The sequence below is a fragment of the Grammomys surdaster genome, unplaced genomic scaffold (assembly GCF_004785775.1).
Source record: "Grammomys surdaster isolate TR1022 unplaced genomic scaffold, NIH_TR_1.0 125946, whole genome shotgun sequence".
NCBI classification, from domain to species: Eukaryota; Metazoa; Chordata; class Mammalia; order Rodentia; family Muridae; genus Grammomys; species Grammomys surdaster.
This window is the reverse complement of record NW_021620768.1, coordinates 3,085,323-3,096,850: the sequence shown is the minus strand read 5'-3', so window position 1 is coordinate 3,096,850 and position 11,528 is coordinate 3,085,323. Positions and strand designations below refer to the sequence as shown.

General features: G+C 46.8%; 1 protein-coding gene across 1 annotated transcript in view; it reads right to left on the bottom strand.

Annotated features, from left to right (window-relative positions):
- Positions 1 to 11,309, bottom strand: part of She (Src homology 2 domain containing E) — a 22,688-nt gene extending 11,379 nt beyond the window's left edge. The window contains exons 1-2 of the mRNA XM_028753267.1: positions 10,695 to 11,309; positions 8,741 to 8,867 (exon numbers count right to left, since the gene is read on the bottom strand). Coding sequence (XP_028609100.1) covers positions 8,741 to 8,867; positions 10,695 to 11,309 — 742 coding nt within the window. The remainder of the gene's footprint in view (positions 1 to 8,740; positions 8,868 to 10,694) is intronic.
- Between the last annotated feature and the right edge of the window lie 219 nt (positions 11,310 to 11,528).

Here is an 11,528-nt window from a genome sequence, read left to right as displayed (position 1 = left end):
CTTAGGGTAGGTGACCTGAGTCCATCCTTAGGGTAGGTGACCTGAGTCCATCCTTAGGGTAGGTGACCTGAGTTCATCTTAGGGTAGGTGACCTGAGTCCATCCTTAGGATAGGTGTCCTGCTCATGAGGAAATCTCAATAGACTTGTATTCAAATGAGGCACAGTGACAGGCATCTTGAGTGATGGGTGTAGGATTTCTTTACAGTGGAGTCCTCCTGATCCCTCCATTTGAAATGAATGAGGAGCCAACTGAAAAGCACAAAACTGAAAACACTCCTTCCTTGCATGGCTCATGATTGGAGATATTGATAAAACATCTTTCACAATGTTTAATTAGGAGGAAGGGAGGCTAGACACCTCCCCCTTCCAGGGCATTAACCTTTCAGTCCATTCCAACACCTGGCTGTCCCCAACCTGAGGCGCCATAGAAACAGAAACAATCACAGAGCTGCAAGCCGACCCTTCCTGCAGGGAGAATAGCCCCTGACGTGCAGGGCTGGCTCCAAGAGGAAATGAGCCTGAGAAGGAGGAAATGGCAAGAGGAAGCTACACCCTGGCTGCCGATAGAGGCCATTTACTGTGGCAGACAACGGGGTGCTATGGTTGAGCAGCAGATAAACACTCCTGTGCAGCCTCTCTGAGACCCAGGGCTACCCCAAACCAGTGAAAATGGCAGCTGATTGGTACAAAGACTAACAGGGGTTGGAAAATTTCCCTTTCCTACTCTCCATTCTCATTATACAAAACTAAGCCATTTACATGCCAGAAGGCCAAGTTTCTTAATTAAAAAATTTGTTTTTGCAGGATCTCGTTCTGTGGTCCAGGGTGACTTCTAAGTTGCAGTGATCCTCCTGCCTCAGCTTCCCAGAGACCAGGACTACTGGAGTATATAACCACACTTGGCAACAAATTTAACTGCTATTATCACCCTGTATTATCCAGAATTCTCTTTAAAAAATTGGATTCTCAGCCGGGCGGTGGTGGCGCACGCCTTTAATCCCAGCACTTGGGAGGCAGAGGCAGGTGGATTTCTGAGTTCGAGGCCAGCCTGGTCTACAGAGTGAGTTCCAGGACAGCCAGGGCTCCACAGAGAAACCCTGTCTCGAAAAACCAAAAAAAAAAAAAAAAAAAAAAAAAATTGGATTCTCTCTCAACAGCCGAACTGACTATGTTTTCTGAACATGCATATCTCAAGTGTGTCATGCCCAGAGCCTCCCAGAAGCCCTGGTGTCCACTGATTCTGGTTGTTAGGCCTCTGCTGTGCAAGGCCCTGAGTGAGGAACCCAGGCTCACTTACCATATATATCTTTATGAAAAAGATTTCCTGCAATTTTTTAATTTAAAAATTAATTTATTTGTATGTGTCTGAATGTTTTGCCTGCACATGTCTGTGCACCATGAGTATGCAGTGCCTCTGGAGGCCAGAAGAGGGCATCAGACACTCTGGATGGATAAGTTAGACAGTGAGTGCTCTAAATCACTGAGCCATCTTCCCAGCCACATAAGTAGTATTGTAATTATGATTCTAAATAACATATCTTTCCCACAGCCTCTCTTTATGTTTCCAAAATCACTAAACACACAGACTCACGGAGCTCTATTTTCCTCTTGGAGTCAGAAACGGGGCTGCTACACATCCATCTTCCTTGGGTTTCCTACCAGTACTCAAGCTCCTAATCTGGTTAGGGTTTTTCTATCAGCTAACTCAAGATACACAACAAAGGCAGATACAATTCAGACGCCCTGAAATTTACCAAGGAGAGACAGACTAAAGACTGGGCTGGGGTGCAGGTCAATGGCAGAGTGCTTCTGGGCAGGCATGAGGCCCTGGCTTCAATCTCCAACACCAAGAAAAATCCAAGAATTCATGTGGATAATTTTCTTTTCTTTTTTTTTTAAAGATTTATTTATTATATATGAATACACTGTAGCTGTCTTCGGACACACCAGAAGAGGGTATCAGATCTCATTACAGATGGTTGTGAGCCACCATGTGGTTGCTGGGATTTGAACTCAGGACCTCTGGAAGTGCAGTCAGTGCTCTTAACCACTGAGCCATCTCTCCAGCCCATTAAATGATACTTTTCTAGAATAGTTTTAACATGCAGACCCACACACTGAGGCTTTCCTTCAGACCTGACTATTTAAACAAACCAATAACATCACTTGGAGGGAAAACAAAAATTTAAAAACAATTTTTGTCAGGAGTTGTATAGTCAAAGCCAGAGACTGCTGTATGCCCTGGGACCTCTCCTCTCCACCAAGTGATTTGCACAACTTACTTCGTTCTTCTGGACCTGGATTTCCTTGACTGTTTAGCAATGCTTGCCTTTACACCGGTGCTGGAGTATTTGGTAAGGTTATTTGGCATGTTTGGTAGCTCAAAGCCCTCGAAGAGAAGAAGTGTAACGTCCTCTGTGGGAAGAATCCTTTCGGTAATTGACGGCTGTCTGAGACCTGGTGAGGAAGCCTCAGTCGTGTGGCTAAAAGCCATACTGCTAAATTATACAGAATTAATGTGTCAGTTGGTCAAAGAAAACACTTGTAGAGTTATGCTAATAACATGTACTCTGCCCTGTCATGGGTTCTTAGTAACAGTCCTTCAGATAAATCCCAAGAAGAATTTATTTCTAAGTTCTGCAAGTTAAAAGCTTTCAGAGGAACTTACCACATTTCTCTCTCCCTGTTTTTTCATTTTCTTAAAAGAATATTTATTTTTATTTATGTGTATACATGTGTGTGCCAGCATAGGCCAGAAGGTGCTGGACTCATTGAGGCTGGACTTACAGGTGTGAGCTGCTTCATGTGGGTGTGGCGAAGCCGTGAATACCCCTAACCACTGAGCTATCTCTCCACATACATTCTCCCCAGGACGCCCCCACCCCCACCCAGGGTTTGACAGCGTTTTGCTATGTATTTAGGCCAGGCTGACATGGAACTTTTTATGTAGCCCAGTGATCCTCCTGCTTCAGCCTCCCAAGTATTGAAATTATAGATGCAAGCTACAACACCAATTAGCTATTACATTTTTCATCAATGTATTTTCTTCTTTACTGGTGCTAAGTATGTTTTCTCATGTTTCGATGGGGCAGGGAACATGGGAATCCTGTTTCCTATACCTGTACAGTCAGCACTGAGCCTAGTTTGTAGTAAATAAATGCTAAAACTATTTGTGGGACACTATAGAGTAACAGCATGAACAACATGCTTTATGCCCAAGATACTTCTTTCTTTTTTCAGTGTTGGGAATTGAATCCATAACCTTATGCATGCTAGAGAAGTGCGTTACCATTGAGCTAAATATGAAGTTCCAAGACACTGTTAAAGCCACATGTTATTTTCATTTCATAGGTTGAAGAAATGAAGCCCAGAGGCTGGTGTACAGGTTACAACACTCCACAATTAAGTCACCTCAGCACCTTTCCAGATCGTTCCAAAAAAATCAAGTAAACTAAAGCTTCCAATGTTTCTTAGGATCTATGGCATATTTCTGGGTTTAGGGATACAGCACAGAGGGTAGAGCATTTATCTAGTGGCTCTGAAGCTCTGGCTAGACTCTCATCACCGCATACATACACAAAACAGAAAGACAGGGAACTTCTGACCTTGGACTTGTCAAGCTAGCACACAAAGAACAAACCACATCTTAAAAAGTGAAAGGTTAAACTGGGCCTTTGATCCCAGCACCCAGGAGGCAGAGAGGAGAGGATTTCTGTGAGACGGAGGCCAGACTGGTCACATAATGAGACACTGTCTTTGTGATGCATGCATATACATATATGCTTACAGTAAATGTGGTATGCATTTTAAAAGAAGAAAGGTGTGGAGTGTGATGGCGCGTGCCTTTCATCCCAGCACCCGGGAGGAAGAGGCAGGTGGAGCTCTTTGAGTTTGAGGTCTACAAAGCAAGTCCAGGACAGCCAGAAACTCTGTCAAAAAAAAAAAAAAAAACCCAAACCAAAAAAGAACAGGAAGAAGGAAGAGGATAAGGAGAAGGAAGAGGAAAAGGAAGAAGAGGAGGAGGAAGAAGAGGAGAAGGAGGAAATATTAACCCAAACTAAAGAGAAAAGCATTGTATTTTTAGATTACTAATTTTAAAAATTAGTAATTTTAAACTTTGTTTATCTTTCTTTTGAGACAGGGCTCTGCTATCTGGACCAGAACTCTAAATATAATATAGGATGGTCACTAACTTAACACGAATCATCCTACATCGCCTTCTGAGTGCTGGGATATTGGCATGCAGCACCACACCTTGTTGAAAGTAATTTATATTATTAATACATTTGAACTAACTATTGAACATATAAACTAAAAAATATAAGATATATATATATATTGGTTTTTCAAGACAGGGTTTCTCTGTATAGCCCTGGCTGTCCTGGAACTCACTCTGTAGACCAGGCTGGCCTTGAACTCAGAAATCCGCCTGCCTCTGCCTCCCAAGTGCTGGGATTAAAGGTGTGCGTCACTACCACCCGGCTCTAATTTTATATTTTTAATTTGATTTCGTCATACTACTTAAAAACAAAGTAAAGATTTTAATAAACACTCAAATATTAAGCACCATTTTTGTTTGAAATAGGCTTTCTCTGTGTAGACCTGGCTGTCTTAGAACCTGCTCTGTAGAGCAGGCTGGCCTCAAACTCAAGAGATCCACCTGTTTCTGCCTCTTGAGCTAGTGGTAGTGGCACATGTGCCACCATGCCTAGCTCACTAAATATTCTTACATTTATCTTTTTTTTTTTTTTTTTTGAGACAGAGTCTCATGTGGCCCTGGCTAGCCTAAAACTTGCTTTGTAGACCAGGTTGGCCTTGAACTCACAGAGATCCGCTTGACTTTGTCTCTCAAGTGCTAGGATTAAAGATGTATGCCACTATGTACAACTTATTATATTTATCTCATATTGGATTTATTTGTTTATTTAGATTTTTCAAGACAGGGTTTCTCTTTGTAGTCCTGGCTGTCCTGGAACTTGATCTGTAGACCAGGCTAGCTTCAAACTTAGAGATCCACCTGCCTCTGCCTCCCAAGTGCTGGGATTAAAGGTATGCACCACCACTGCCCCAGGGCTTTATTGGACACTTTCAAGTTGGGGAACAGGGACTCAGCGTGTAGCCAAGGCTGGCCCTGAAGTCAATAGTCTCCTGTCTCATGCTCTCAAGTCTTGAGGTTACGGGTACACGCTTCTACCCCAGGCTGCTACCCCAGGCTCGGTTTTTAACTTTGGTATATCACATGAATCTGAGCAGAGAGTTGGCCTGGCTTTGGGTCAAGTTTGCAATGCCTTTGTAGGTATTATTTTAAGTACATCTTTCAGAGCCCTGTGGCACTGGGGACAGAGCACTCAATTTGGAGTGACAAGTATCAATTCAAATTCTTCATCTGTCTCTGAAAAACTCTTGTGAAGTCCGATGAGAGATTGCAATCCCACATGCCTGTAATCTTAGCACTTGAGAGACTGAAGAAGGCCGGCAGCAGTGAGTTCAGCATCACTCCATAACTAGACCTCCTCTCAAGACAAATGAACAAAGCCAACCAAACAACCCGAACAGCAGGCTCAGAGGCTCGTGCCTGCAAGTCTGGGACTTGGGAGACCGATGCACAAGAATTGCTTTAAATTCAAGACCAGTCTGGGTTACATAGTGAACAGACCTTGCTAAGTATGATGGCACATGCCTTTAATTCCAGCACTCGGGAGGCAGAGGCAGGCGGATCTTTGGGTTTGAGGCTAGCCTTATCTACAGGGTGTTTCAGGTGAGTTCCAGGACAGCCAGGGCTACACAGAGAAACCCTTTCTCGAAAAACAAGCAAACAGCCTGTTTAAATATCACAGTGAGCAGATCTTGTCTCTTTGGGGAAAAATTTTGTGTGTGTGTGTGTGTGTGTGTGTGTGTAAGAGAGAGAGAAAGAGAGACAGAGAGACAGAGAGAAAGAGAGACAGAGAGACAGAGCAAGACAGAGAGAGAAACAGAGATAGAGACAGACAGAGACAGAGGGAAGATGGCTTGGCTGGTAAAAAGTCCTGCTTCTAATTGACCTGGGTTCAATTCCTGGACCCCACATGGTGGATGGAGAGAACTAACTCCTACAGGATGCCCTCTGATTTCCACACATGAACTGTGGCAGGCACCTGACCCATCCACCAAATAAATAGTCTTGCAAGTGGGACAAGTCTGAAGTTCTCTGAGCTTGTTTTTCACCTAGTAACAACAGGGAAATGGTTTCAGTCCCTTTAGAGAGCTTTTGTGGTAAATAAATAGAGTGGCACTGGGGCTGCTGTTCAATTGCAAAACGCTGGTTTACTGTGCTCAAAGTTGTGGGTTCAATCCCAAGCACAGGGGGAGGAGGAAGCATTAGAGAGGCAGCTGCACTCCTGAGCACTTCTCACCCCTTCAAAGAAGCTATTTTTCCTTTCCTTTCTTTTCTTTCCTTTTCTTCTTCCACCGGGGGTGCTAGGTTTCAGGACAGAGTTTCTCTGTGTAGCCCTGGCTGTCCTAGAATGACTCTGTACACTAAGCTGTTCTCACTCAAACTCAGAGATCCGCCTGACTCTGTCTCCCGGGTCTAGGATTAAATGTATGCTCCACCACTGCCCCATAGAGATACTTCTTGTATTGGATGGAGGTTATCACACACCTGGTTCAAACAGAGAACAAATGGCTGTGGGGTGCTCACACCCCAAAGGGGCACCCCTAACACAACTGTTCACCCAAGGCTCAGGGAACACAGGGAAGAAGGGGAGGAAAGCCCGTAAAAGGCAGGGGCCAGGAGGATATCTGTGAGACTGGAGGACTGGAAGACTGCTGTGAGAGACTGGAGGACTGCTGTGTGAGACTGGAGGACTGCCGTGAGAGACTGGAGGACTGCCATGAGAGACTGGAGGACTGCCGTGTGAGACTGGAGGACTGCCGTGAGAGACTGGAGGACTGCCGTGAGACTTGGCCTATCAGGGATGCTGCGCTTCTGAACTCTCAGCAGCTATGGCTGCCTGCTCAGTACCACACCAGGAAACACATAAGCGTGATGGGGGAAGGGCTACAAGTCATCCTCAGCCCCACATGTAGAGAAGGAAATCCATAGCTGCTGAAAGAAGAAGATTCATTTCCCATCAGGGACCAGGCCCAGGTAGGATGCCCATGCTCAGCGGTCAGCTTATACACACGAGCATTGGAGCTGCACTAATCAAATGCAGTAGGTTTTATGTACATTATATTTATTTATACGTATACATATATGTCACCTATTCCACATTGTACTAGAAAAAGAGGCCATTCGTTTGAAAGGGGTGGTGTGTGGACACAGGAGGAGTTTGAGGGAGGGGCGGGTGTGCCCATAATCATACTTACGTATCATATTCTAAAAATAAATAAAAAGTAAAAGAATAAAAAGAAAAGAAAACACTTTTCCTTGGTTATATGTAAAAGCCAGTCCTTTCCCTTAGTCCTTCTAAGTCACTGATATTTTGTAAAAGTGACTAATTTCGTTTTCACTTCCTTTCATTCACAGATTTCATTCGGGGCCACAGTCCAGTGACCTGCAGGTCACAGCCTGGCCAGGGCACACCCTCCCCCGAGTGCTGCCTTATCTCTGTGAGCAGGGAAGCAGGAAACAGAGCAGAGCTTTCCTGTCGCTCGCTTGCTCGCTCGCTGGGATCATTCCAGCCTGTCTTGGCTTTCCAGGGTGTGACAGTTACCCCTCTGCAGGGACTGGCTTGCCCAGCTGGAGCTGGGTAGCTCTTCAGTGTGCTTCATCCTGAGAACGTCTTCCATGTGTGAAGATGCTCCAACAGCCAACACTCAGCAGCCACAGTTTTCCCTATGGTGTTTAAGGAACAATTGTTCCTTAAACAATCATTTTACTTTAAAACTCTCAAGTAAATCTGAACTAGTTTGATGTTTTGCCTGAGAACCAGCAGATTACGACAGAGTATTGGCTTAGCCCAAAGGCTGGGACGGCTTGGGCTTGAAAATCGACAAGATCTGCTTGGTTTCATGTGATTTGCCCGGAACGGCTGACAATGATTGTTAATTAATTATCCCCCAATAATTAATTGTTTTGCCTCAATATTGAAGAACTTGAGATAAATCTTCTACCATAATATAAAAAGTTATATTACATCTGCAAATATTGAATCCCTTAAGTATGTGTTTGTACTGACGTTTGACTCCCATTGGGAGTCTTCTGACCCCAGCCTCACTCACGCCACGTGCACACCCAAAAAATATATATTAAACTATGGTAGAAGACGAAGGCTGCATCCTGACAGACTCTCAGATGCCGTCTTACCCAAAATTGGAAAAACAAAATGTCAAATTCTTAAAACTCTGAAAGACACTAAAGAACATTTAGAAAGTTTCTCTTTAAGATTTGTATCTAATTTCTGTTTCTTCCAGTCAGCAGAACCTAGTTAAATTGTTTTCTTCCCCAGATGAATCAATCCATCTGTCCGTCTATCTGTCTCTATTTCCATCTCTCTAGGTTTGGGGGTTTTTTGTTTGTTTGGTTTTTTTTTTGTTTTGTTTTTAGTTTTGTTTTTGCTTTGTTTTTAAAGACAAGGTCTCTCTACGTAGCTCTGGCTGTTCTGGAACTCACTATGTACACCAGGCTGGCTCTGAACTCACAGAGAGAGAGCCTCCTGCCTCTGCCTCCCAAGTGCTGGTGTGTGTCACCGCGCCCAACCCTGGTTATCATTCTCTAACACACAGAACGAGGCTCCTGCTCCTGTCCTCACAAACCTGTTATCATCTGCTGTGCATCGTATGGTTCCATGTAGCCGTCGTTCTCACCGACTCTCTCTGCATCCCTTTGACCTTTCGTCCGTTTGGCATCATACGGGTCAGCGTAGTCCTCTAAAATGATGACCTGATCAAGAAGAAAGGAGAGTTGCTAAGGACTTCCAGACTCGAAATCAGCAACCACATCAAAATGGCCACTGAAATCCCCTACAGGACTCAGAATCTCTCGTCAGTCCCACAGGTTTCGCACTTGATCATATGTCTCTGTCAGACAAACTTGTTTAGGGTACTTGACTTCTGACAATTAACTAGAGTCTTGCTTGTGAGTTAGAGGATGGCAGTGGGCAGTGGGAAGTGGAGAGTATTTGTGGCTTCAGTGCCTACAGAGGATTCTTCTACTGCGTGCTGGCAGTTCCTGCGGCTAAGCAATTCAGTCCCAGTGAACCAGTCACCTCACAGTACTGAGTTAAGTCAAAGTGAACCCGAGACCTACTTCCTGGCCTCAGGGAGTTTTACAAGCTCCAAAGAGACAGGCGTCACAGATTAGCGCTGAACAGTACTGCAGAAGGCTGGGTTCTGTAATCCACAGGGAGAGTGAGAATATTGATGATATTTGTGTCCAAGAGCATCTACCATTCCAAAACCACAGGGTGCCACTGTGTGCATAGCCCTTCTGTTCTGTGAAAGCTGGGTGGGACCCCTTCTCAGGGAGGAAGCTGGAGGCCTGCTCCACAGTCCAGCAGAATGTTCTAGAAAGCTCACGAAGCACTACTGGAGCAAGAGGAAAGAATTACGACAGTTCAAGGAGGAGTGAAGACAGAGGGACAGACTGGATGAACCTTGGAGAAATAACACCACAACAGAGGACGGTGATTACCACGAACTCCATCCAGGTCTCCTTGACAGCCACTGCATGTGCTACAGCTCAGATACAGCCAGGAAGCCAGGCTGTGACACACACGCAGTCCTTGGCTTTAGTCTTAAAGTGAGATATACCACCCAGTTGTATGTGAGCTGCTTCCACATCCATCTCCCCATGGCTCTTCTCAGCACCTGCCACAGGATAGACACACTAAACATCTCTGTAAATGCCTGAATGAAGAAATGAACAGAGGTGCCCAGTATATGCCACCTCACAGGGGCCACAAGTTTCTGACTGTCTAGGGAGGCAGCTTGTTTAAGGAGAAATGTAAAAGACCCTCGCCGGGAAGGGATTGCTCTAGCTGAAGCATAAAATCTGGATGGGAGCTTTTCTCTCTCCTATTTCTCACAGGAGAGAAACCCAGCTCTGCTCTACAAGAACGGAGAGAGTGGGTTCACCTTTCCCACACGGGACAGTATCCAGAAGCTCTCTGGTGACAAACATGCAGGAAACACCTTCTTCTCTTGTGATCTGTAATTTCCTTAAAGACATTTCCTTGCTATGGACTGTGCCCCTCACATCCCTTAGTGTCCATGGCGCTTACTTTTATGGCTACAGCACAGCAAATAGCCACAGAATGAATGGAAGGCTTTGTCACTTGGCAGTGCTGAAACTGAGTGGCTGGAAGATGAGAAAGTCGCCCTTCACGGTTTCCAGGCTACTGATGTTTTGCATGCTCAAGCGGTGCAAGCCTTACAGAAGTCTAGCTTGATAAACTCCTTGATGTCAAACACGAAAACAAGAATCAGAGTATACCACACCCATAAAAAGGCCAATTTCTTTCCCTTCCCTTCAACTGATCTTTGAAACAACTAACTAAAACCAACCACAACAAACCTTGCTGTCAAGATCTCCAGTGATTTTTGAAGAGACACTTGGGAGTCAGAATGGATACAGGGGAGGACCTTAGAAAACATCTTCAACTTCACTTATGCATGATGAATATTGAGGTTCATCAGGTTCCCGTGCGTCCCCAACCCCACTCCCTCCAATTCTCTAACTGAGAGGTGGGTAGAGATGCTAGATTCTTACCGTGTCTTGCTGTCTCATTATCTTGGCCTTGTCCAGCTCAGGGCCCAGGGAGGACGGGGAAGAGGACGCAGAGGAAGAGGAGCTGCTGGAGCTGCTGGTGCTGCCACCGCCCGGGTAGGCGCTCTTCCCGTTCTTCTCCTGCGTGTCCACCTTGATGAGCCTGCTGATGTAGGTGCTGCAGCCCGCGCTCTTGGCCACCGTGCCTCGGTGGGGCTCCTCCTCGGTGGTGGCGGCGGTGGCGGCGGTGGCGGTGACCCGAGAGTTCTTACGGCCTTTGCCAGCAGCGGCCTGGATCAGACCCTGCAGGCTGTCCCGGGACAGCCGACTGTCCTTGGGGGGTCCGCTGCCGGCCCTGCTGCCCCCCAGCTCGGCCGCTGAGTTCTTGCGGCCCTTGCCCGGGGTGGGCGCCACGCTGCCAGTCTCCGAGTTCTTGCGCGGCTTGCCGCCCGCGCCCCCGGGCCGGGCGCGCTCCGACGCGGTCTTCAAAGTAAGCGGGAACTCCTTGAACCACTTCGCCGCCATCAGGGAGCCCAGGAGCGTCGAGGCCGCGGAGCAGTCGAGCGAGGAGGCCCAGCCGAGACACCGAGGGGCGCCAGGGGCCGGGGGCCGCCGCATTCCCCGGGGCTGGGCGCTGGAGGCCGCCGCGAGGCTCCCGGCCGCTAGACGCGCGCGCCGGGCAGGGTGGGACCCGCTCGGCCCGAAGCTGGACAGGCGCGGTGGCCGGACCGCCGTGTCCTCTGCGCTCCACCGCTTGGGGCCGCCGAGCGCCGGGGCTTCCCCTGCTTTTCCTCCCGAGGTGGGCGAGGCCGAGCCCACGGAAGCCCCCGGCAGCCC